Source organism: Akanthomyces muscarius, assembly GCF_028009165.1.
Source record: "Akanthomyces muscarius strain Ve6 chromosome Unknown contig_18, whole genome shotgun sequence".
In the NCBI taxonomy this organism is placed as follows: domain Eukaryota; kingdom Fungi; phylum Ascomycota; class Sordariomycetes; order Hypocreales; family Cordycipitaceae; genus Akanthomyces; species Akanthomyces muscarius.
In genome coordinates, this window is record NW_026611618.1 from 2,250,696 (window position 1) to 2,275,553 (window position 24,858).

Sequence of the window (24,858 nt, forward strand, 5' to 3'; positions counted from 1 at the left end):
TTATTACATATCAGGTATTCAAGTCAATTCAATCAATACAAGGGCCACAGCCTAGTATCGCAACACTGGGGAATCTTTAGTCATTGGCGCGATTCGCCCCATCGCTTGTTGTAGGGCGCGGCGGGTGTGGAGAAGCTTGTAAACCATGAGAACTTCACACATTGCACTGCACTGATTCACAATCATTTGATGTTCTTTCACAATGTCTAAACTCAAAGTGGCACTGATTCAGCTCTATTCCAAGGTACTCACATAATAAGTTGCATCTTGAACCAACCACCGCCCTTTCACACAGCCTCACTGACAAAAACCGCGCGCACCAGAGTCTCGATGTGGAGGGCAACTACGCCAAAGCCGAGTCCTTTATCCGCGCCGCCGCCGCGCAGGGGGCCCAGCTCGCCGTGCTGCCCGAGTACCACCTGCAGGGCTGGGTCGGCTCCCGCGACGTCCTGCTCCCGTGCGCCGCGCAGTCGGCGACGTACCTCGCGCGCTACCAGGCGCTCGCGCGGGAGCTGCAGCTGTGCATCGTCCCGGGGACGCTCCTCGAGGACCACTCGTCGCCCTCGGACGCGCACGACGAGCCGCCCATTGCCAACGTCGCCTACTTCATCGGCCCGGACGGCGCCATCTGCGGGCGCTACCACAAGCGCAACCTCTGGCACCCGGAGAAGCCGATCCTGCGCGCGCCGGCGGCGGGCGCGGCGCCGCACCACGTCGCCTTTGACACGCCCCTGGGCGTCCGCGCGGGCATGCTCATCTGCTGGGACCTGAGCTTCCCCGAGGCGTTCCGCGCGCTGGCGGCCGACGGCGCGCGGCTGGTGATTGTGCCGTCGTTTTGGGTCGCGCGGGACACGGACGAGCCGGTGAACCCCGTCAACCCGCGCGCGGAGCAGCTGTTTCTGGACACCATGTGCGTGGCGCGCGCGTTTGAGAACAGCTGCGCGATTGTGTACGTCAACTGCGGCGGCGCGGCGGCGGCGGAGCAGGACGTGAAGGAGGGGTACGATGCCGAGGGCAGGGAGCACGCGGGCGTGTCGCAGGCCGCGATGCCGATGCTGGGCTCGCTGGGCCGGCTGGGGCACGGCAGGGAGGGCATGAGCGTCGTGGAGCTGGACTTGGGCCTTTTGGACGTGGCGGAAAAGGCGTACAAGCCGAGAGACGACATGGAGAGGCGAGGGTGGAAGTACGATGCGGATGTGAGCGGCATCTGGCGAACACAGGACTTGTAAGTGGATGAGGGACCATGAGACGGAAATTTGGAGGGATGAAAAATTGGTATTGCGTTGTTTCGATGCAGTTGCGTTTTTCAGCAACGGGGGTATCAAGTCTATGTATAAAAAAAAGCACCAAAACGCCAAACCTATGTGTAGTACGCCAAATGCCCTAGTCCGAATCATATTCTACAAGAGCAGTGCCTTTCGACGCTCCAGAACTGCTATGCAGAGCCTTACTCGGCGCACCAGCATCCTCTGCACTCGTCGCGTCTCTCTTCCTTTTGATGCCCGGTATCCTGGCGGCTTTTCCCTCCCCTACCCGCCTCGTCCCGGGACTCGCCTGCAGAAACGGGTCCTTGGCGGCTCGCGTGTTTCCCACGACCTGCGTCGCAAACGATTCCCTCATCTGCATCTTTCGCCTCGCCTCCCTCGTGACGCCCACGCTCTTGCCGTCGCTCTGCTTCTTCTCCTTTGGAGCGGCCGTCTCAAACAGCGGCTTGGAAAGCGCCGCATCGCGATTCTCGCCCGGCGCAAAATCCACCAGCCGCGCCCGTCTCGCATCCTCCTCTGTCTCGGGTAGAATGTCCATGCCCAGACTCATCCTGTCCTGCAGCGCCTCCGTCGCCGCGGCGGTCACCTCTCTCTCCTTGCGGCCAGCGCGAAACGTTCTCCGCAGCTTCTGGTTCAGCGCGTAGGGGTCCTCCCACTGTCGCGCCGCGACGTCCATGAGCCCGTCGATGCGCTGCGACGAGTCGCGCAGCTGCTCCCTGTCGTTGATTGTCTTTTCCAGGCTCGCAAAGGCGTTACTCCGCAGCTCTTGCCGCTCCGCGTCCGTCAGGATCGGGACGCCGCCCTCGAGCTCTTCTTGGCTTTTCTTGTCGTTGCCGGTGTCGCGCCGCGTCGCGCCCGACACCACCACGTACGCCGTATTCTGGGGATCGGTGCGCATCTCGATGGTGCCGCCGCACGCGGCGTGGCGGAAGCGAAAGGACCATATCGGGGTGGTGTAGTACTGGCCCGCGCGGCGCTTCTCGGCGTTGAAGCGCACGCCCTGCCCGATGATGGTTGGCTGCGGGCACGTCGCGCACCAAATGGCGTACGGTACCTCGAAGCGCACGACCAAGATGCCTTCGGTACGCAGTTTGGAAGCGCGCGCCCCCAGCGCGTGCTTCTTGTGCAGCTTGTTGCCGCTGACGGTGCCCTCGTGCTCGGGCGGCACGTACTTGCCCATGTTGAAGCCCTGCATGGCGACGAGAGAGGGGCGTCCGCCCGTCGGTGGACGCTGTGTATATGTAGGGTTTACGAAACGGGCTTTGAAGTCGGTCAGTTCGTTGGTTGCCGTGTATAGTTGGGAAGAGCTGGCGTGTTGCAGATGGCAGGTCTTGGGGGAAATTATTTGCGGCAGCGGAGGCCATTCCATGGGTTGGTGGGGCTACGCCACTTACACAAGAGGACAGGATACAACGAAGAGAGCTCTCGCATTGGCCATTGCATTAATTGTCATCATTCTTTGCCTAACAAAAAACTCTAAGAAATACTTTGTAGCTCTGGTTCAGCTCGTGCAGGCAGGGGCTGCTCGAGGAGAATGAACCTGGACTCAAACGGGCTAAAGTACACAGAATAGTACATTCTTCTTTCACTCACCACCAACACTCTTTTTCTCGGTGTTTCTATGGGACCTTGCAAGTCAATCACGGCTTCCCCACTGGCATCGTCATCATAAATCTCCTCATTCGTGGCCTCGCCCTCTTTTTCGTCCTCTCCCGTTGGAAATCCACGCAATACTGCCTGCGTTACTTCCGCAAACTGGGCGGCCGCCGTTTGTCGCTCCGTAGCTGCCAATACAAGACCGCATATTAGACTTGACTACACGGCAAAAGCGCCAAGAACAAGGAAAAAATCTCGAAAAGGGAAGAAGAAGCAGAAAAATTCAAGTACGCACTCAATCGGATGTTTGCGACAATGTTGGGCCGGGCCGGCGTCCAAAATGCCCGAATGCGCTCCACGAGCGGATCGTGGCCGTCCTCCCAGCCGAGGCTGACCTCGAGCGTCTTTGGCAAGGCTGCTTCGTTGTCGACGTAGAAGCGCGTCGCAAAGCTCACGTACTCGCGGTCGCCGTCGACGCTGGCGCTGACGAGGAAGAGCTGGTCCTCCCGCTTCAGAAAGGCCTCGGACACGATGCGGCCGAGAAAGTGCCAAAAGATGAAGGGAAAGTCCCAGTTGTACCGCACACCCGCGCGGGCGAGTATCTTGGCTTGCTCGATATGATACACTCTTTTTTTTAATAGCGTCTTATAAGTTTTTTTTGGTCGTGACACGTACAAAGAAAAAGAAAACAGCAGGAAGAGAGCAAGCTTACTTTAGAACAAAGTGCGTAACGTTGGCAAAGTCAAATTGTCCGAGTTCGGGGTAATACCGCGTCAGGGCCTTGGGGATCTCGAAATTGGCCAGAGCCTCGTCGCAGGGCAGATTTGGATCGGGATCCGCCAGAGTAGCGTCTGCTTCATCGAGGGGAAGCTGCGGTCCCTTGACGTCGTAGTACGTGGCTGTTGGCGTCTCTGGCAGCAGCGACATGGTTTAACAGGGGAGTTGGTCCTAGCTCATAGAAAGCTTCTTCTTCCTTTCTTTCTGAATCAAGGGCATTGAACAATGGGGTTTGTCTGTGACACGCGAGAGTGTGGAACAAGTGTAGAAAAGGGAAACTTGCTTTTTACGTGCCCATCGTTGCCTGGAGGGACTTGTGCGACTTGGGTCACCAAGTTAAGGGGACGAGCTTTTATTTGCCCCAACAGCGTTTCCCGTGCGTTACACAAGCGGCCGGCACGAAGCGCGGAAGTTGAGAGAGCCAAGTGGTCAGGTCAATGAGACCCCGTCAAGCGAGGCAGCGCCTCATGCAACTCTGATCTGAAAGTGAGTGACGGCCTGTCGCGGAACGGGCCAATGTTCCGCGGGACACTGCGCTGCGTCTCGGCTGCGATTTCTACCCAACCCCCAACATAAACTCCCACATGAATCCCTGGACTGGCGGCGACATTGAATGGTATTATTTGTTATTTTGGAATGCGTCCAAGACTTCCCAACGCGGACGACGCCATGTACAGCTCCGTGACCCCGATGTCGCATGCCTTTGGAGAGTCTCGTGGCAGACACTGGCGCCGAACATCTCGACGAGCAATATACTCGTGATTATGTGCTGGTATCTGTATCTTGGTGTCTGTCTACTGCTACTCAAATACTCATGATGCACTTGAAGGATCTACATCTTCACCGCAAAGCTCGGCGGCCGGTCCTCCATCCTCGATCCCCAGCTCGACTCCTCCTCACCCAGCTCCAGCTCCAGCGTCCAGCCCCCGGTAAAGAACTCGTGGCCAATCCACGACTTTTCCCAGGGCTGTCCATTTACCGTCGCGCTCTGTATATATATCCTCTTATACTCCGGGTCGAAGTTCTTACTGCGCACCGTCGCCGTCTTGCCCGTCTGCGGGCTCGTGATACTCAACTCCTCAAAAAATGGCGGATTGATGAGGTACACGTTTTGCCCCGCGACGGGGAATAGGCCCAACACCGAAAAGAAGAGAAAAGACCCCATGGCGCCCGAGTCGTCGTTGCCAGGCAACCCCCCCGGGGACGAGTTGAATGACTTGGGAATGTACGTGTGAATGCGCTGGGCGGAGAGCGCTGGGCGGCCGGCGTAGTGGTACATATACACAGTCAGGAATACGGGCTCGTTTGAAATATCAGCCAAACCAATGGTGTGGAAGTAGTCGAGGCGCTTGATGAAAGCGTCATCGCCGCCCACAAGGTCAATTAGGGCAGCAGACGAGTGAGGTACGTAGCTGTGCGTCATGTTAGCAGCGCAGAACAAGGACCTGAAAAAGCAAAGAAAACTTACAAGAGATATTGCCAGACGCTTGCTTCAAAGGTCTCGCTGGGGTTCGTCGTCAGTGAGCAAAAGCTAGTCAGGGCCGAGCAAGCAATAGGGTCCTGGAAGCCCCACGTGCCGTTTTGATACTTTGGCTGAAAGAAGCCCCTGAAGCCCGTGTCCGTGCCGTTGATCAGCGACGTCTGGTCCTCTTTCCACAGATTTAGCCAGTTTGTGCTGCGTCTCAGGTACTTGTCCTCCAGATCCCGCTTGCCCATGCCGCCAGCCATGGTCGCCAGGCAGTAGTCGTCGTAGGCGTACTCGAGCGTGCGGGAGATGCTGCGCGAGTTGGTGCCGAAGCCGAGGGGATCGTAATCAAGGTATGGGATGTAGTTGAGCGCCTTCCAGCTGCGCAGGCCGCCGCGGCCGTGGACTGACCACTCGAGCGGCTCGTCCTCGGCGTCGGCGAGCATCGCCCGGAGCGCCACGTCCCAGTCGATGGCGCTCGACAGGTTCTTGTGGTAGGCGTCGGCAAGGACGACGTCGGCGTTGGAGCCACCCTGCGTCCATCCGCTGCACAGCGACATGTGGCAGTCGGGCAGCCACCCGTCGTGCTCGTAAATGTCGAGCAGCGTCTGCACCATCTGCGCCTGCGCCGTCGGGTCCACCACGGTCAGGAACGGGTGCTGAACACGAAACGAGTCCCATATACTAGTCCTTCAATTAGCATCTTTCACTGCAGGCTCATTTGACACTTTTTTGTTTCCGGATTCCCATCACATACCAATAGAAAGAGTCAAAGTATGGCCGACCGGTGTCCCAGTGCGGGTTCTCGCCCGTGTAATTCTGCGGCGCAATCATGTTTCTGTACGCGCCGCTCCAGAAGCTCCTGAGCAGATCCTCGTTGGCGCCGCCGCTCTTGACCTGGATCGGGCTGAGCTTCTCCTGCCACGTGCGCTGGGCCTCCTTGACGAGCCGATCAAAGTCAGCCAGCGGCTGCGAAATCTCCGTCTCGGCGCTGCGACATGCCTGCTCGCTGCTCTTGAAGCTGATGCCCACGCGCGCCGTCACCGTGCGGTCTTTCCCTGTGGTGAAGCGCGCAAACCCGCCCGCCTCAATATAAAACAGGTTGAAGCCGCGGGTGACGTAGAGCTCCTTGGGGTCGGTGCCGGCGCGGTTGTTGACCCAGACGCCCGTGTCGTGAACGTCTGCGCCGAAAAAGTCGACGCAAAAGTGCATCACGTACGACCCGGCACCAAAGCTCGGCAAAAAGGTCCCATTCCCTGTCATGCGGCCCGTGTCGGCGTCGACGCGGATCGACGCGTTCTGACGGCTCTTCCACAGGTCCGTCAAGTCAAGCATGATGTGCGGGTGCGTGCCCTCCCCTGCCTCCCCCGCCGCTGGAAACTTGAACCGGTAGAGTGCCGCGTGCTCTGAGACGGTCATCTCGGCGTGGATTCCAGACGCCAAGCCGAGGGCGAAGCGGCCCGGCACCGCCTCGAGCGAGTCGTTGACGTAGTGCACCTTGCGGTCGTCAATGCGGTACATGCAGCCGTTCAGGTCGTCGTCGCGACAGAGCTGCGGGAACAGGGGGAAGTTGCCCAAGCTCGGGTTGCCGCCTGTGCCGCTGTCGTGGACGCTCGAGAAGCCCGTCACGTTGCTGCCGTCGGAGCCGAAGCCGCCCGTGTTCTGGCCGTCCACATCGGCGACGGCCTTGGCGAGGCCGTAGGGCAGCGTCGCGCCGGCAAAGACGTTGCCGCCGTCCTGCGAGCCGATCAACGGGTCGATGTAAGAGAGAGGCTTGCACAACTTGGCCAGCGCCGCGGGCAGCAGCAGCAGCGCTGTAAGTGAGACGGGGAGAAGAGGAGTGAAGCTGCGCATGACGGTGGGCAGAACTCCGATCAAGATGGGACGAAAAAGATTTGTCTCTCACGAATTTTTGAATCTTCACAACCGGGAAGAAGAGAAGCAACCCTAACAGCGTACGTTCTCGTGTTGGGCAAAATAGGATCGGCGCGACTCTTTATAAATCTTTGCGTAGCGGCGGTGGACAAGGCATACTTTAGCGTAGAGACGTCATGCGGGGAAGGACCATGTCGCATCCCACCATGTAACGGTAGAGTCGGGGTAACCAGGCTAGGAAATTAGGGCTCATACAGAAAGAACTTTTGAGAAGGGCAAAAATAGAAGGATTCGGAGGAAGAAATGACCTTGCTGAGTGATGATGGCCAGCGCTGGCCAGAGTAGAAGATCTGATACTTCTCAATCAGTTTGTTGCGACCTCAATATCGCAATTGACTGGCCCGCACTAGCATGGCAATACCACGGCCACTGCCGCTGCAACCAGACGGGGCAGTGCTCGAGGAGGCCGCTCTTAGTGCGACAATTGCCTGACTGGATCAGACGGTGGACAAGGCGACAGTCACTGTGGGTGCGGATGTGAGTCCTTGATTGGAAGTGCTCTTATATTTGAGAGCCAAGTTTTGGCTGCCATACTGAAAAGTGTGGAAACAACCCGATTGCCGCCAATTCATGTACCCATTTCTTTATTTTCTGCGACGACGCCATGAGACTCTGATATCTTGTACACCCGGTATACTTGTGTGCTCATGGCTATTACATAAATTTTGATATTTCGATCGTGTGGCTCAGAGCAAATTCCTGCTCTGCTCACGGGCGGCCTCTGACCGCTCTTCCAAATTTTAATTAGATGCACTGCGCATTGTGCAAGTCACCCAACGAGAGAGCCAGCCACTCGTCACCGAGGGATCACCCCCCTGATTCTGTCATTGAGAAAACTCGCCATCAGCTTGTGCTTCGCCGATTATCGGTGCAAGGAGCAGCGGCAGGCATGTCGCAGCGTCCTGACCGAAGGCAAAATCTCGTGGCTTTAGCTTCTGTAATTCCTCTTCGTTTTCGGCCTCGGGATTGACGACTGCGATGACAGCGCCACATTGGCGTGCATCTTCGATGTAATTTGCTGCGGGGTAAACTTGAGCGGATGTGCCGATAACAAGCATGAGATCCTGTGTCGTGTTAGTTGTTTCCCGGCTTGAGAATGCTCTGAGTAATAAGTCTTACCACTTTGTCCTCCTTTAGCCAGTTACTGATAGTCCACAGCATCGTCGGATCAAGTTGCTCGCCGAACCAAACCACAGCAGGGCGTTGTAGCCCAACATTGCATTGGGGGCACTTGGGAAGCTCTTCCTCTGGAACGTGTCTGATTCGATGATACGGGTCCAAAAGAGGGAGCTTACCTCCTGGTGGTGCATCCCTGGAAGCCTCAATTAACGATTCGCAGAACGGGTCATCGTAGTTGCCGAATTGCGTCCAGTGGCACGTTTCGTTGCTGCATTTAATGTTGAAGAGGGATCCATGCAGGGTGTGCAGTTGCTGGAGCGGGTAGCCGGCGCGCTGCGACAGATCTACAATTGTTAGATTAGTCTTGGGCAAAACATTCCGCAGTGGCGGGGGTGAAATTGGCATACTGTCAACATTCTGACTTAGACATAGGACATTGGGGTTTGTCTTGGCCAGGGCGGCCAGGGCCCGATGCCCGGCGTTTGGCTGGGCCTTGAGAGACATGTGTCGACGATAACCGTAAAACAGCCAAACCAGACCGGGGTCAGTCTTGAAAGCCTGCATCGTCGCTAGCCGAGTCGCATCGTGATGGCGCCAGTAGCCGTCGGCGCCGCGAAAGGTTGGCAAGCCAGATGCGACTGATAGGCCGGCTCCGCAGAGTATCAAGATGCGTCGGCTAGATTGAAGCACACGCTGAAAAGCATCGACGTCGTTATGGGGCGCCATGACGGGCAATCTGTCGGGGTGCCCAAGTTTATCCGGCGCGCGCGCTGAATGTGCGAAACTGCCAGAGCGTTGCAAGCGTAAGTCCTGGTCGGACTAGGTAGGTCGAGAGCCAGTTGAGGCAGGTGGCGACGGCTGAGGCAATGGCGATGAAATGGGAGCGGAGAAGGCGAGAGAGCAGCAGCGCAGAGCAAGGGTGTGAGATTTTAATAATATGTGACAGAATTGGCGGGTGGTGGGATGAAGGCGCAGCAACGGCGCAGTCTGCAGTGGATGGATGGTGGTTCAGGCGGGCAACGCAGCCGGGTGATTCAAGCAGGCGGCCGAGAGTGTGTGTGAAACAGGCAGACGACTGCGGCTTCTCGCATGGCGATGCAAAAGCGAAGCAGACGAAGCCGTAGCAGCAACGGTGAAGCAACGGCCGAGGTACCAAGGGAACCGTGCAGATGGCGCAGATAAGAGACGGGAGGAGCGTTGTTTTCTGGATCAAGGACGTGCCAGAGCTTTAAGCATGGCGGGAGAGGTGCAGAAGCCGATGGGGCCGTGGCAGGGCAGGCTGCGAGCCGGTAATGCTAGTGCGGCGAGGGGACCGCAAGGGACGCCTCTTTTTTCCCTAATAATTGAAGCTGTTGGAGCGTTGCGCTTCGGTGCAAGGTATGGTGCAATGCGGTGCGCTAGCAATTGCTGTCTCTGGTAATCTGGGCGACGAAAAGGTGGGCAGGGACACGGATGTAAGTTGTTGGAGCTGGCGCCGTGGTGAGCACAGGCGACCGCTAATGCTCGTATACGAGGAGTCGCGGACTGGCGCTGGCAGAGGAGACGAGGGCGGGCGAGACGAGCAGAAAGCGGAGCGATGAGGATAATGTCAAGCAGTGCTGTCGACTGGTTGAGCAGTGAGGAGTCAATAGTATGGTGTTGAGACGATGGTGGCGATGCTGGAGGGAGGAATCAAAGTGGACGAGGTCAAAGGCAAACGGATGACTACGGTCAGTGCAGTAACTTAGTTACTGGGTAAGTTAATTGGTGGGCAGAGCTAGCATAGCACAATAGGAAGATTAGTTAGCACAAACGGCAAGGCCAACGTCAAATTGGAGCCGGCTGGCTTGCTGGCAGGCTGGCTGTCGCAGAATAGCGCCGGGCCGAACAAATACGGCCAAACCATAAGCTAGGTATCGATGCGCGTACCGCGTAAGCCTAGAGAGGCAAGGAGGATTGGAAGCCGGATGGTTGTTGATGGATGGATGGATTGAAGGAGCAGTTAGCTCATCAGGCGGTTTGAGTAGAGCGGGCCTGGAAGCACCTGCAGTAACGGTCCACCACCACCAAAGTCGCTGCACCTACCTACCTAGGTGCAGAGCAACTACGTACCTACAGCAGAGCACAGCGCAGCGTAGCGCAGCAGCGCAGCAGCGCAAACAGAGGTTGCGGAGGTGCCACCAAAAGACGGAACAAGAGGCAAATAATGGAGGGGCGTAGGCCTAGATCACCAAAGAGGGCGTCCATGTCCAGAAACATTCATGTAGGAGGGCTGGAGGTTGGAGGGTCCGAAGCCGACGTGGATGGGGCGGCGACATGGGGATTGGCCGTCTTTGGCGTTGCAACTCGAGATTCTGGTTTCTTGCCAACATGGTTTTCCATCTGCAGCCACTGGGGGGGTATCTCAAACCGTTTCGTCAGCCGCGGAGGATTTTCTTTTTTTGCTTTTGCTGTTTCCAAGCTTACTGGTAGTTTATTTTAGCAGGTTTTTGTTTAGCAGCCTCGGATGACTGGAAATGGCCTGGCCTGGCAACTGGATGGGCGACACGAGCGACGGGCGGACGAGGCCATCAGGCGCCCGCCGCCTACTAGTGAGCCCGCTAACAGCCTGGAACCCGCTACAGCCTGGAACCACCTACAGCCGCTACCCACCTCAGTAACTACCTAGGTAGGTACCTAAGGTACAGAAACCTCATGGGCTCACAGGCTCACGGACGTCCAAGCTCTACACCAGTGCCTGATGTCGCTCGCCTGCTTTTGTATCAGGTCGACCCCAGACTTAACAGTATGCTGCGTTTGCCCGACAGGAAATTGCCTCGCTCTGCATACTTGTAATTAACGGGGATTCATCTGCATGCAAGCTTGCTTCATGCATCTGCCTCTCATCAATTGTCCCCCCCCTCCTTGCCACCCATCGCCAACCGTCACGGACATTCTCCGGTCCCTTCCTCGTCCTTTCTCGTCTAATAAATACCAGTACGCTCACTGTCCCGATGCTCAATGTACGACACACACCTTCTCGAACCAAAGCACTCACCCAACACGACTCTCGTCGTCTGCTCTCGTAATTTCCTCACTCGCCTCAGCAGCCCAATCCATCCATCCAATGAGGCTGGCCGTTCGGGGCTTCGGCTCTCTTTCGCCTGCCACGAAAATTTTGATGCCAACGTCGTCTGCATTAGCTGCGGAACGTGCATGCGGCTTGCCATGCATGCCAGGGTGTGCCGCATGTCATTTTAAGCAGAGCCCTGGACTTTATGCAGACCACCACCGTCGTTTCTGCAAAAATTAAAGGGATCAGCAAAAACTGATCTACTCCGAGTCGGTCCAGATCCCGCGAATAAACTGCCGAGTAATATGTAGAGTGGTGTGCAGCAGCCCCCCAAATTCGCCCCTTCAGCTACAGGACAAGATTTCCAACGTTGGCCGACCGCATCTTCATCGGGCAGCCATCCTGTTTGCTCGTGGCACGAGCCCGACCCCCCAAACCCCTCACAGAGCATTTCGGTGAGCTATCCGTACTGACTGCGCATCACACATCCCTGTCTGTGCGTCTACTGGTACAGTTACTGATATGCCAGCACTGCCCTTCTGCTGCCAGCTAGCCCGTCACCAAGACCCATCTGCCAGCTGCTCAGCGAGCTAGACGATGGAATTCGACTTCGTATTTCAACGTGCCTTTGTTCCGACAGCAACGCCTAGTTTAAACTCTTAGCCTCGTGTTGTGATGTGGCTTGCAAACTTAAACCAGCCGCTAAAATCACCACCCCTGGCAAGGCAGAGAGATAGGGCTAGCGACTTTGCCGTAAACGTTCTTGTCTGGCGCTTTGTCCAGAATTCGCTGATCAGAATGATGCTTACGAGATCAATGAATCCGGCCAAAGCTGCAACTCTTCCATCAATAATTGGGCCACCACAACGGGACCATTCGCACTCTGACCGACCGTGGCAATTGGTAATGTGCCTGGAGACACCCTGTCCCCACGATACGAACTCTAGGGCTTGGCCCGTGAGCGCTTCTGAAATTTGCCGGCAACAAAAGGACTGACTAGACGAAATTGAAATACGAGGAAGCATACAATCACCATTGACAGAAAGCTTGTATTGCGATCTTTGAGTTGCATCGTCCACGTCGGCTCGATGGCATCAGGCATCAGGTCACAATCAGACGATATGCGCAGCGATAGCCGAGGTCTAGAACTTGGTCGGGCGGGACTCGTATCATTCATTTCTTCAGTACGGAGATTTTGCTGAACATGGTACTGAGTTCTGATTGATGGGTTATCTCTCATACGTTGGTTACTGGGATGTCAGTAGTACACGTGGCGTGGGGGCGCCGAGCAGCGCATGGTCTCGGGTTGATTTCGGGCGGCGTTTTCCGCGCTGGTCCCTGCTATGTACTTGCTGCTTAGAACTGCATGACGATGTCTTATTCACGAGATAATCCTTCTTCACGGGCAAGCACACATGCTGAGGAACAAGTGTTTCGGTCGGCTCGTGCGGAGACGATGCGGGCAGGCCGTCCGAGTGTTGATCTTGAAAAGTGGTGGCAAATAAAAGACGACACTTGTCGTTGCATCGCCAATTGGACGAAGCTATCAAGCCTGGGGGGGGGCCGACTTCAGCGGATAGAGTGAGCTAGGGCATCGGCAGCTTTGTTCCAATCTCAGAGAGCGAAAAGGTAAGGAAACTCAACACAGACCTCATCTCCGGTCCAGTTGCAAATCATATTAGAGAGACGATAAAACAGAAAGAAGAAAGCGGACACACGTAGACTAGTCTGCATAGAAATTGCTCAGAAGACAAATGGCGGTGCAAAAGGCCAAGTATGCCAACATAGGCCAACATTGAGTCGTTGGCTCAACTCCAACTCTTACTTCTCTGGCTCATGCCCTTTACCCATAGCTCCCGCAAGACAAAGCAGATGCGCTATACGTATCCGGCTTTTGGATCAAAGTCAGTCTCTTTGCCGCGCTACGAACCCCGCTCCGGCTTTCGCAGGCCTGTATTGCGTTGACACTCTCGCTGCGAGCGCATGGGCCAAATAACCGAGGCGACAACGGCGGACGAACCGCGGAAACGACGATGGGCTCAAGCATACAAGTTGCAAACCTTTCAGATTTCGGTCTGATTCATCGCGTCGTCCTTTTTGGGAAACTTCGGAGATGTAGATGAATGCTTCAGCTGAGCTAACCGAGACACTGATAGTAAGTGCCATAGGGTACTATCAACCGAATCAACGCAAACGAGAAAAACTCTTGTAAAGTACTCATTACAGGCTAAGAGAATAGCATGGGGGAGTGCAGAGGGCATTTTGCTACAGGAAGCGAAACGCAGTCACTGGCTAGAGGCCAGTGGCCTGATCACTGGCCTGACTGCCGGAAGGTGATGAGAGTACGTACCCCGGCCCGGAACAACAGAATGATGGCGAAGCCAAAAACGGCAGAAATAAATTCGTGAGCCCAATGCACAGCATAGCAAGTGGACTTGCGCCGGTAACTGCATCGCGAATTGTCATTACTGCTGCTCAGATAAACCGTGCCGACTGGTAAAGCTCGCGTAGTGCAGCTCCAACTACTCATTGTATCATGTACATATCGTTCTATGGCGAGCCGCAGAATCTTCGCTTATTTGAGCAGCAGGTCACTGGCAGTAGAAAACTATCACTGCTACGAATTGAGAACCCCGCATCGGACCTGCTCCTTGGAGGCTCAATGAATTTCTTTCCCGATGGTTGACGGCTGAGACACACACACGGGCGACAGAAGCCGCGGCTATGTTGGTCGGGTGCGGCTTTTGGCCGAAGCATTGTAAAAACAATGCCGTCACTTACACCATTGCCGACCGAACTTCGGCCCCACCAAGAATACTCAATCTACAGTGTTATACATTGGCCAAGGTGGTCTTAAAGAGGGTGTTCGTGGCGGCCTCTGGCCTTTCTCGCCTCTGCGTTCGCATCACTAGTTTACTCTTTCGCACCATCATACACTGCAACAATCTAGCTGAGAGTAGATCACCTGCCTCGCGCTGTTCTCTTTGCTTGTTGCCTTCCATCGGCGTGCTCCGTAACCACAGGCGAACAATGGACGAACCGGGTATCGGCGGCCGAAAGCCCGACGGTGGCTGGTTCTTGCGGACTCTAGGAGACAAACGCCGATTACAGGCCATGTCTCACTTCGCACCCGTGCGTCTCAGTTTGAAGAAAATATGCAGACCGCATTCGGGGAACAATGGGTGGTGGCGACGGCGTGGCTGGACTGGAATGAAGGCAGCGCCCGTCATGCCCGCCACGCCCGCCGTTTGTACCTGAAGTGGACAACATTCCTCCGCGCGAGCGTGAGACATGCCGGAGAAATTCACATTCTTTCTGCGCCAATTTTGTTGAAAGCACCCCGGAAAAGAGTACCTTTCGGAGACGCTCTCGGAGACGTTTAACGCTTGACCGAGGCGAATGAGACAGCGTGCGCTTCTTTCGGTGGCGGGTTAAGCCCCAGGTGTTCGTCCGCATCAAATGCATGTGAATGGAGAGGGCAATTTGTCTCGGACGCCGCGTTGGCTATCATCGAAGCCATGGTACGGATACTGAGCAGCAAAGGGGCTGCTGATGCGTCTAGAACACCACACGCATCTCGCTAGCAAGGCGTGGGTGAAGAACCAGATACGAAGCGTTGGTTGAGAACAAGTGGGCGTTGGTGGGTAAGAAAATCACCCGCTTGCTGTCCAAAGCAGAAAGACGGAAGAGTCCTGTCTGCTACTGCTTTGTGCCACAAGAAGACAATGGCGGTTCGTGAGCAGAAAGGGTAGTTCATCGTTGTCGTGCTGCCCTGTTGGTTTTTTATGTGTGGCATGGCACAACGGGCGCTTCGACCCTTTTTCTTTCAGCCACGCGCCGCCGAGTAAATAGCGGTATGGCAAACAAAGAGCAAGAAGAGAAAGAAGGGAGCCGAAGGGGGCGCGGAAATCCGGCTCTGCGCTCATTTTTAACAGATGGCCACTGGCTCGAGCCCGGCTCCAAGAGCCGACGAGGCGGCACTGGGCTGCCGTGCCGGCGGAGCCCCCCTGGTCAAGTTCAAGGGCGAAGGGTGATGCCGATATGCCGGGCGTGGTCGTGGCTTGCACATTCGTTGCCGGTATCCTACTCAGTATCGTCGAGGCTCGCGAGATGCCCACCTCGCGTGAACTTGCTCGATTGCCACCGACATTGGACAAATATAGAATTGTACCAATCTGGTTTGGGAAAAGTTGCTCACGGGTGGCACTCTTGGCACTTCAGTATTATTCGGGGGAGGCAAAAAAGGCCAAGAAGCGCGAATCGTCATTCTTCCCGGGGACCGACCAGTAGCTCACCAAAGTAGATAAAAATAGGCACAGGGCTACGGGAATGACGTTACTTAGCGCGCGATGGAAGATTTTTCCCCAGCGAATGACTCTTGCCTTCTTCCTTTGGAATCGAGTAAGAAAAACTCAGGCCAGCGCCTCTGCCCGCTTTCGTTGCACAGCCACCCCGGAGGGATGGGCCCCCACCTGGCAGAGCAGCTGTCAAAGAAAAAAAAGAAATACGAACTGGCATGCAGAGCGGCCCAGAATGACGCTAGTTTGTGTTTCTCTCTCTCTCTCTCTTTCTCTTTTCTATTCTAGTGAGAGATGTCTCGGTGCTGCGCCCGAAGGATGCCGTATTTCTTCGTCTATCGACCAGTCATGATATTTTTAGGTTTTTTAATGCTGGAACGTTACCAGTCACGATATAGATGATGGCTAGATTGCAGGCGTCACCCGCGATACCTAGCCCGTGCCTAGATACCGAGTACACAAGTGCCTACCTAGTAGCCACCTGCCTAGGCAGGTTGGCAGGGTCGTCTCCGTGCTAAACCTGTTACAATGGAGGATGGTAGTGAGACTCGGCGCTGTAGTTTGCCACCCAATCAATTAGCAGGTCCTCCCAAAAGGTGTTCTTTTTCGCTAGCTGTGGCTGGTTGGCTACTGGCGCGTGACGAGTGACGAGTGTTTCAACCATCTCGGGGCGCCTCCAGCCTTTGCTTTTCTTTTTGTATTTTCTTTTGCGCCCACTCGGCGTCTAGACGCCGAAGAACCACGCAGCGTTATTGTGTGGAATTCATCTTGTCAAAACTGTAATTGAAGAAGAAATAATTACTAGCCTGGCCAAGGAAAATCGTCAAGCACACCGCTCGACTGCGAAGGTTGTCCCGGTACCTGCAGCAAGGGTACATTTGATGGCGGACCACATCTGCTGTACGAGGGGTGATCTGCTGGCTGACTGCCTGTGCAGGCTTTGTTGCAAAAGGCTCTGCTGGTTGCACCGTGGCGTTGCACAGTGATCGAGGGAGGGGGGGGGGTTGGAGGGGCGTCCTTCGGTGCCTGCTGCTCCCGTGCCACCCTTTGTTGCTTTTCGAGCGCAACCGCGCACTCTGGACGGGCCGGCGCACGCTAACGGGGACGGTGCCACGCAGTGGTGGCGTTGTCGCGGGGACGCACCCCAAGTGACGCAGAAACAACAAAAGAGAGAAAAGACACTATTTACCGTTTGATATTTTTCTGTCGGCTGCTTAATGAGAAAAGAAGAGCGTAAATCTTCGTTTTCAAGCGATGAGCAAATTCATTGCATGTAGACTCGGCCGGCCGCTGATGTGACGGTGACAAATGACCATGGTGACACTGCCGCAGACGGCACGCCGTACCTACCTAGGTACCAGCGCAACATCTCGTTGCACGTTACCTCGCAGCACATCAAGCCTGTCAGGCGGCTCAGCAACGGCAGTACCTGGCAGAATGGCAGGGCCTACGCCACTGCCAGATGCACACTGTGCTACGGGGCGCCCGAGCTCCATTTGGGAGGTCCCCCGGAGACCTCGAACGTCTCTGACCGTCTGATTCGTGTCGTCAGTCTCGGAGCCTGACTGTGCAAATGGGCTCGCCCTTGAGCAATGCAGGCACAGTGTGCGCAAGCATCTGCGACAATGCCACCAAGGCACTTGGCCAAAAGGGGTAGTCCCCTGGCGGCGCAGCGGGCATTAGCGGGTGGGCTTCAGCCCCCCCTGGGGCTCGCGGTGGAGACTGCCAATACGGATGGGTCTTGGCTCTGTCCAGCTTGGCTGCCGCTGACTTGGCCCCCGGAGGTTGGCTCGGGGGGTTTACCAGCTCCTGCCGCATAATAAAACACTCGTCTCGTCGCCCTGGCCTCGCCCTGGCTTCCTCTCTCTTGATATCTTCTCTATTCAAACTTCACTTGCTTCTTTCATCTGGTGCTCCTGTTATTTCCTTTTCGACATATTCTAGTCTCTCGCTATCTATACGACAGTTGTTATACTTGCAACTTTAATTACCTTTGCCTTTCGCATCTCGACAATCGTTTTTCTTCTCAGCACAAAATGTTCGCCAAGTTTTCCACCGCCGCCATTCTGGCTCTCGCCAGCACCTCCATGGTCGCTGCCCAGACCTCGACCGAGTGCAACCCCCTCAAGAAGGGTACGTTTATCTTGTTCGCCAGTTAGCTTACACACGGAGATACTAACAACTCGCACAGACTGCCCTGCTGACCCTGCTTTTGGCAAGGATGGCATGGACTGCGACTTCACCAAGGGTGAGTGCGATGGCTTCAAGTCCATCGGCACCAAGATCACCTACGACAGCAACGGCGCCACCTTCCCCATGAGCAAGAAGGGCGACTCCCCGACTCTCCGCTCCGACAATTACATCTTCTTCGGTCACGTCGAGGTCAAGGTCCAGGCCGCTGAGGGCAAGGGCATTATCACCTCCCTCGTTCTCCTCTCCGACGACCTCGACGAGGTCGACTTCGAGACTGTTGGCGCCGACAACAAGCAGATCCAGTCCAACTACTTCTCCAAGGGCGATGACTCCACCTACAACCGTGGCGGTTTCCACGCTGTCGACAGCCCTCTGACCAAGTCTCACGTTTACGCCTTCGACTGGACTGCCGAGAAGGTTGAGTGGTTCATTGACGGCCAGTCTGTCCGTGTCCTTAAGGCCTCTGATGTCGGTGACAAGTTCCCCCAGTCTCCCATGCAGGTCAAGGTTGGCGCTTGGGTCGCCGGTTACGAGGGCAACTCTCCCGGCACCGTCGAGTGGTCTGGCGGTGTTGCCGACTTCTCCAACGGTCCCGCCACCGCTATTTACCAGAGTGTCAAGGTTACCGACTACGCCGGCGGCTCCTCCGCCACCGACAAGAAGGTCAAGGAGTACGTCTACGGCGACCGCTCCGGCTCCGCCAAGTCTATTGAGATCAAGCTTGACGACGGCAGCTCTGGCTCTGGCTCTTCCTCGTCTTCTTCTTCCGCCTCCAAGAGCGCCACCAGCTCCGCCACCAGCTCTGCTTCCTCTGCTTCTTCTAGCTCTGCTTCCTCCTCCGCTGCCACCACCATGACCAGCGCCACCTCGTCGACCGCTGCCAACTCTACCGGCCACTCCAGCACTCACTCGTCCGGCCAGGCCACCTCTAGCAGCAGCGCCACCCCCACCAGCGTTCCCAACGCTGCCCCCAAGGCCGGCCTCGCCCTCGGTGCCGTTGCCATCGGTGCCTTTGTCGCTCTTGCCCTGTAAGCAGGATGCTCGTTCACCACTTGATTACGGGATAGTCTTGTTTTGGAGGTCCTTCGGGACATGATTTAATAGTGTACAAATTCGAGCCGATCTTGTTAATATATAGCGGTCTATGCGCATTGCCAACTAGAGTTCGGCCTCTGAGTTGGGAGTCTGGTTGTATGGGATATCTCGAGAGTTTTGTTCTTTTGTAGAGCAGTCTGGAAATACCAACTATACGAAGAATCGTTTTCTTTTCACGGGCCATGTGACTGTATCAGTAAATGCAATTGGTGAAAAGGAACGGCTGCAATGGACTGGTTTCGCGTTTGAGCGGCGGCCGTTGTACAACAGCCCTCGTCTATGAATGAGCCTGCAATTGCTAACCCGGTGTGCTAGCGTTTCGGCAGCCTTGTCCCCAAAATCTAGAGGCATCTCAGCTGGCCTCCTGGATCTCTTGGTCTTGAGATGGGCCATCTTGTGCTTTCTAGGCGATGACCCCGCCGAAGGGAAATTGCACCAGCAACGCGCCAAGCTGCTGCACAAATGCCAGGACCGCTTGCCCTGCACGAAATGAAAACGTCGTGTATCCACTGTGGATGCGGAAATGGCAATCAGGAAACCACGGAGTAACTAGACCAGCATGCGAATGACAGCCAAAAAAGGGTTTGCAGTTGTACACGCGTCGTGAGTTGTCTCAGCAGTAGTTTGTCCGCACCCTATGTACCTTGGTTTGCATGCTGGGCCACTTGTCACGCTACGCATTGTGAAGTGCTTCAAAGAAGAAATTTCCTTTTTTTTTTCCTGTACGTCGTAAGGCTGATGTGCCGTACTATCTCATCTTGAGCGCATTAAAGACTTTGTGGGAGCCAGAGATTACCTAGTATTCGAGAAACATAAGCCCGAGTTATTAACCTGCGGAGGGCATGAAACGCGAAGGATTCGAGGGGGTTCATCCATGCAAGGTACCAAAAACAAGGCAACACAGCATTGTGGAGAGACTGTGGACGCTGACAGGCTACAGGCGTCACGCACCAACCAACCACCTTGCTTGCCACTTGCCAAGCTGCCACCCACCCACCCACCCAACTGCCCAACCCCCCCTGGCCAGACAGTAACTACCAAAAAAAGGCAGCCAAAAAGGCGCGCGAACTGGCGTGCAAAACACATGGCCAATTTTACTATCGACCCCGCCTGGGAAACGGTGATGATGCGCACCCGGCTGCACGCCTTAATTGTGGATTTTCTTTTCTTCTTCACCATGCAAAAAAATTCAAAATTCAAAACCATCCAGGTGGTCATGGACGAGATGGGATGGACGATTCTCTGGTGGTTGTAGCAAGGGGGGGCGTGTACATCCCCCATCTGTATTTGTCCTGCAAGGCGACCGGCTCAGATGCATAGCAAGGGGCGCGTGTGTGCTGCATCAAGGTGTGAGCTTTCCTCACAAGCGTGGAAAAGTTTCGTTTTGTACATTAGGGAGACAACCCCCCTCTATTTCTCCCTAGCAGTCGAGCCGTCTCAATTTTAAGGGTTTCAAAGCCCATGTTGGGGTCAGCAGCATGTTGCAGACTGTAGGTGGCCTCGTAGTGTCACGATCGATTTGAGCCATCACGCTGGGCCGCGATCGTGGTGGTGTTGTAGCCCCAGATGACCTCAAATGCAACTGTCTTGACTTTAGTGATGTACATTCGTTCATGATACTTTTCTTCGGGCATTGCCTTCTTTCGGCGAATGCCTGCAAGAGATGTGAGGGATAATGAAGGATCTGCCAGTCATGTCGCATGTCTTTCCTTCGCCGCACTTGGCAGTCGGCGAATACTTGTTGTATCGGCACTTTAATGTTGGCGACTGCGATCTTTTCTCTTCCACATTGCTGGATAGAACACGCAAAAATTTCAAAAGTCTATTATTTGCCACATATCTTCATCATATACACTGCTTGCGATTGCCCCCCCGTCTTTCGGCGGGCCGCAGGCTCTAAATCAACGCTTCACTCTCATGTATTCTCATCTCATCATCAACCGCCGCGCTTCCATACCACTTGCGTCCAAAACACAGACACAGCTTCAAATCAATGTTGGTCATGTCGCAGTAGACAGTCTAAGGAGCGTGGTGGTGGACAGCCTCAATGTTGTTGCCGACGGGGTCCGTAATGTACGCGGCGTAGTAGTCGGGGTGGTACTGGGTGCGAACGCCGGGAGCACCGTTGTCCTTGCCACCGGCGGCAAGCGCGGCGGCGTGGAAGGCATCGACGACACCACGGTCTGTGTTTGGGCCAGTTAGAATACCGAAGAAGGGTGTATTGACAAGGACAAGAAAAAAGAAGGAACACACTCTCGGCGCGGAAGGCAACGTGCATCTCAATGGGAGCGTCACTGGAAGCGAGCCACAGGTCGGCGGCGCCAGTGGGGCCAGACTTGAGACCGAGTCCGGCAACAACGTCGCCGACAGAGTGACGGAGCTCGTAGTCGAGCGACTTGAGCACCTCGGTGTAAAACTTGAGCGTCTCCTGGTACTTGTCGGCAGGGACCTTGAGAACCATGTGATCAATAGCCATTGTTGCGGCTGTGTGGAGGAGTCTGTGATGTGAAGTGGTAGTATAAACTTGTTGTATAAGAGGATGAGGAATAACACAGCTCTGGACTTCGGTGAGGATGATGCTATACTTTATATCTCTCGACTGTCCAGCCCTGTACAAGTCACCGCCGGAATTCGGCCTTGGGCAGGCGAGGTCTACAACGCGGAGATGGTGTTTCTACGATAAACGAGACGAGATACATCTACGCTCTGCGCTGGTGATATGCAGGGACAGGTATCAAAAGGAATCGCGGTGAGATTGCGCACGCCGAGCGTGGAAGAACGAATAGCGAATGGACGAATGAGACGACGCCGTGGCTCCCCGCGCCACTACGCCTTGGCCCCAGCTCGACGGCTCGCCAGTGCCCAAGAAGGACTAATTTGCCGTGTCAGCGTCGCAGTGCGCCTCCCAATGTCTCGATAGCATGCGCTGCATCGCCTTGTTCTAAAATCTGCAGTAATCGCCGTGAGTGGTTCTGCTTTGATCTTAATTTCCTTTCGAATCCCGTGAGGCAAAATGGCACACCGCTTTCGCTGGGCCTTTGTTCGAACCGGTGGTACTTGTGATGCCTGCATGGATGATTGCGACTGCATATTGTGCCCCGTGCGAGCGACGAGGCGATAGTTATGGCTGAGAAGGGAATGGAATATGCTGCCAGCTTACAGTCATATCATTTCTATATCAGGAAATGTGGGCGGATTGGACGGCAGATATCGAGACATATCAGTGGGCAGCGTTCGCTGTCGAGGGCCACCATGTTTAGCTTTTCATTTCCAAGAATAGCCCGCACAAGGTTCGCGCCATCTCCCGTCGGCAGTGGCTGATGTACAAACCCGTCCTATCTGTGATGCTCAGGCGGAATCGTTGTTTTTATCGTCTGCCAGTCGTCATCCAGTTCCTGCAGGTGGCTGTGTGCTTGTCCTGCTGACTTGATTTTGGGTTTGGCGGGGTGTCCCGCGCAAGCACTAGCGAGGACCCCTCGAGAGGGCTGCTGCCTGCCTGTCCGTCCCGCCCCTCCAAGAGGACCTGGCAGCAAACAGCAGGAAGAAATGGACTGAAGGTTGTGACGAGTGATGTGTGGCAAGCCGTTCGATTCAGTTGTCTGTTGATCGGTCGCTACTGGCTGATTGATGGCTGGTGGTGGTAACATGCTTCGCGTTTGCAAGTGACGTTGTCGGCTGTGGCTTGCACCGGTGGCTGCCTACTGGCCAGTAGTAGCTTGCAGGCGGCCAGCTGCTCATTCTCGGTGCAGTAGCTTCTTCAGCTCTGAAGTGATGTCGCGGGAAGCTGAAGACTTCTCTCTCACAGCTGCGCCTTGATAGGCAGAAAGATGCTCGCAGTTTCGCAATTTGCTGGGCGTGTTGCCTCAGCTCTAGCCGCAAGGCTCCTGGGTCTGTCAGCTCTGGCAGAGCTGTACTGGTGTTGCAGCCGTTCAAGCAAAGGAAATCAAGAAAAGTGAGGACATTGAGACCAAGAAACGCCAACAAGATTAGTTTTTTTTTAAAGGCTGATATAAGGGAGTAAGACAAGAAATTGAGTAGCTCTCACCTGCTCCAACCTTTTTGTCAGATGTCACCCCAAGCTCCGGCTTCGTTGTGTCAAATTGTTCCGCAAAAGTGCGAACGGTTCGAGCAGCCTCATTTTGCCACCCCACGTGCGTGTTCGATCAGCTCGCGTACGTTTCCGTTATCGAAGCCAAGGCTGTATCGTTTGCCTTTTGCTTCCCTCGTCGCGGGGTCAGTGTCATAAGACTGCGTGGATCTGAGCCCCCAAAGCTTGTTCTTTCCGTTGCACCACATACCTCTGCGCAGCCACCTGCCTACCTTTGGCAGTAACGATCAACTGCCGCGCAAACAGAAAATCATCATCTTGTCCGTCATTCGGTTTATAAGCATTTCCTATTCCCTTCTTCTTCATCCACTTCCTCAACAATTTTCATCTCTCTCTCCATCCATTTTCAGCCATTTCCACATCGTTTTCAATTTCCTAAACACAAGACAGCTCCCATAGCAAATCAATCATCATGTGCGACCAACGCTGCTATATCGTCCCTCCCCATCTCCTGCAAGCCATTGCCGACTCGACTAGCAACCCTGACAAAGTTCGCGAGACTGCTAAAGCATCACTTCTTGCTCGCGAAAAGGTCTCTGTAGCTCGCAAGGAGCTCTTCGCCACCCTCAGCCAGCCACGAGGATACACCGGCCAGCAGCAGCGACACCAGATCGTCCCCCCACATGTTTTCAGAGACATCTCCGACGCCCAGGTCAACGACGAGGGGACCCGTTCACGCGCAAAGGATAATCTTGAGCACACTGAAGGCGTCATTGCTCAATACAAGTCCTCCCAAGGTACGCAGGAGCCGGCGCGCGTCTTTTTCGCTCATCCGCTAACAACGATAGGTACTGAACAAGAGGCTCAGAGTCTCAGCGCGCAGGCCAAACCTCAAAAAGAAACACGCCGTGCCGTGTACGATGCCCAGAATACATCTGATGAGAGCAGCCTGCCAGGCAAACTCGTCCGAGACGAAGGCCAGAAAGCCGTCCAGGACAAGGCAGTCAACGAAGCCTTTGACAACGTCGGAGCAACCTTGAAATTCTACAAGGAGAAATTCCAGTGGATTTCAATCGACAATCGGAATGCTGACGTCGTTAGCTCAGTTCATTTTGGCGAGGCATACGAAAACGCATGTAAGTCGGGCCGCCTCGTTGGTAGAGTGTGATTTCCCCGGGCCCTTCGCTGACAGGTACAGTCTGGGACCCGTCTGTCCGTCAGATGGTTTTCGGCGACGGCGGTGATTTCCTCAACAATTTCACTGCATCAGTCGATGTAATCGGCCATGAGCTCACGCACGCTATTACCGAGCACACCAGCCCTCTCGACTACCAGGGTCAGCCCGGCGCCTTGAACGAGCATATCTCGGATGTTTTTGGCATCATGGTCAAACAAATGGTTCAAAATGAAACGTCCGATGCTGCCGACTGGCTTATCGGCGAAGATTGCCTCCTCCCTGGTGTCAAGGGCTTGGCTCTCCGCAGCATGAAAGACCCCGGCACTGCCTATGACGACCCTCGCTTCGTAAGTGGTATATCAAGTTGGCGTCTCGTCGATTTTATGCTAACCAGATTGTTGTAGGGCAAAGATCCCCAGGTTGCGAACATGAAGGATTTCAAGGAAATGTACGAAGACAATGGCGGCGTCCACATTTATTCTGGTATCCCGAATAAGGCATTCCACTTGGTCGCCACTGCCTTTGGTGGCTACTCTTGGGAGAAAGCTGGCCAAATCTGGTGGAAGACCATGAATTCTGGCAGAATCCCAGCTAGATGCACATTTTTGCAATTTGCGGACGTAACCGTCGATATGGCCGAAGCAGATTTCAAGGCTGGCAAGATTGTTCGAAAGGCATGGGAAGACGTTGGAGTTCGCCGAGGTGACTAGGAAGATCCTGACGGCGATGATGGTTGCAGCGAAGGCGACAAGGGCGGCGATGACGATGACGACGGCGACGATGACGATGACGGCGATGACGGCAAGGATGATGATGGTGACTGCGGGAACAAGAAAGATGACGGCAAAGGCAAGGGCGA

General features: G+C 55.2%; 10 protein-coding genes across 11 annotated transcripts; 3 read left to right on the plus strand and 7 right to left on the minus strand.

Annotated features, from left to right (window-relative positions):
- Positions 1 to 202: 202 nt before the first annotated feature.
- LMH87_009208 (uncharacterized protein) lies at positions 203 to 1,229 on the plus strand (the record flags this gene model as incomplete). Its single annotated transcript, XM_056202501.1, has 2 exons — positions 203 to 244; positions 324 to 1,229. The coding sequence occupies 2 exons, from the start codon at positions 203 to 205 to the stop codon at positions 1,227 to 1,229; spliced, it is 948 nt and encodes a 315-aa protein (XP_056057059.1).
- Positions 1,230 to 1,383: 154 nt separating this feature from the next.
- On the minus strand, positions 1,384 to 2,460 carry LMH87_009209 (uncharacterized protein; the record flags this gene model as incomplete). The annotated part of the gene is made up of 1 exon (XM_056202502.1): positions 1,384 to 2,460. One exon carries the CDS (start codon positions 2,458 to 2,460, stop codon positions 1,384 to 1,386), a length of 1,077 nt encoding a protein of 358 aa, XP_056057060.1.
- A 281-nt stretch (positions 2,461 to 2,741) lies between these two features.
- On the minus strand, positions 2,742 to 3,788 carry LMH87_009210 (uncharacterized protein; the record flags this gene model as incomplete). The annotated part of the gene is made up of 3 exons (XM_056202503.1): positions 2,742 to 3,049; positions 3,157 to 3,488; positions 3,574 to 3,788. The coding sequence occupies 3 exons, from the start codon at positions 3,786 to 3,788 to the stop codon at positions 2,742 to 2,744; spliced, it is 855 nt and encodes a 284-aa protein (XP_056057061.1).
- A 682-nt stretch (positions 3,789 to 4,470) lies between these two features.
- On the minus strand, positions 4,471 to 6,957 carry LMH87_009211 (uncharacterized protein; the record flags this gene model as incomplete). Its single annotated transcript, XM_056202505.1, has 3 exons — positions 4,471 to 5,050; positions 5,107 to 5,787; positions 5,861 to 6,957. The coding sequence occupies 3 exons, from the start codon at positions 6,955 to 6,957 to the stop codon at positions 4,471 to 4,473; spliced, it is 2,358 nt and encodes a 785-aa protein (XP_056057062.1).
- Positions 6,958 to 7,862: 905 nt separating this feature from the next.
- On the minus strand, positions 7,863 to 8,883 carry LMH87_009212 (uncharacterized protein; the record flags this gene model as incomplete). Its single annotated transcript, XM_056202506.1, has 3 exons — positions 7,863 to 8,102; positions 8,158 to 8,501; positions 8,565 to 8,883. 3 exons carry the CDS (start codon positions 8,881 to 8,883, stop codon positions 7,863 to 7,865), a joined length of 903 nt encoding a protein of 300 aa, XP_056057063.1.
- A 2,819-nt stretch (positions 8,884 to 11,702) lies between these two features.
- LMH87_009213 (uncharacterized protein) lies at positions 11,703 to 12,224 on the minus strand (the record flags this gene model as incomplete). 2 transcript variants are annotated; one of them, XM_056202508.1, is made up of 4 exons in its annotated part: positions 11,703 to 11,834; positions 11,998 to 12,020; positions 12,077 to 12,131; positions 12,186 to 12,224. In XM_056202508.1, the coding sequence occupies 4 exons, from the start codon at positions 12,222 to 12,224 to the stop codon at positions 11,703 to 11,705; spliced, it is 249 nt and encodes an 82-aa protein (XP_056057065.1). The 2 variants fall into 2 exon arrangements, with proteins under 2 accessions (XP_056057065.1, XP_056057064.1); XM_056202507.1 differs by having other exon boundaries at positions 12,081 to 12,213.
- A 5,298-nt stretch (positions 12,225 to 17,522) lies between these two features.
- On the plus strand, positions 17,523 to 18,711 carry LMH87_009214 (uncharacterized protein; the record flags this gene model as incomplete). The annotated part of the gene is made up of 2 exons (XM_056202509.1): positions 17,523 to 17,619; positions 17,678 to 18,711. 2 exons carry the CDS (start codon positions 17,523 to 17,525, stop codon positions 18,709 to 18,711), a joined length of 1,131 nt encoding a protein of 376 aa, XP_056057066.1.
- Positions 18,712 to 20,793: 2,082 nt separating this feature from the next.
- On the minus strand, positions 20,794 to 21,250 carry LMH87_009215 (uncharacterized protein; the record flags this gene model as incomplete). The annotated part of the gene is made up of 2 exons (XM_056202510.1): positions 20,794 to 20,957; positions 21,028 to 21,250. The coding sequence occupies 2 exons, from the start codon at positions 21,248 to 21,250 to the stop codon at positions 20,794 to 20,796; spliced, it is 387 nt and encodes a 128-aa protein (XP_056057067.1).
- Positions 21,251 to 22,643: 1,393 nt separating this feature from the next.
- Positions 22,644 to 23,188, minus strand: LMH87_009216 (uncharacterized protein; the record flags this gene model as incomplete). Its single annotated transcript, XM_056202511.1, has 4 exons — positions 22,644 to 22,658; positions 22,820 to 22,829; positions 22,951 to 23,022; positions 23,073 to 23,188. 4 exons carry the CDS (start codon positions 23,186 to 23,188, stop codon positions 22,644 to 22,646), a joined length of 213 nt encoding a protein of 70 aa, XP_056057068.1.
- A 106-nt stretch (positions 23,189 to 23,294) lies between these two features.
- LMH87_009217 (uncharacterized protein) lies at positions 23,295 to 24,709 on the plus strand (the record flags this gene model as incomplete). The annotated part of the gene is made up of 4 exons (XM_056202512.1): positions 23,295 to 23,619; positions 23,671 to 23,958; positions 24,021 to 24,346; positions 24,404 to 24,709. The coding sequence occupies 4 exons, from the start codon at positions 23,295 to 23,297 to the stop codon at positions 24,707 to 24,709; spliced, it is 1,245 nt and encodes a 414-aa protein (XP_056057069.1).
- Between the last annotated feature and the right edge of the window lie 149 nt (positions 24,710 to 24,858).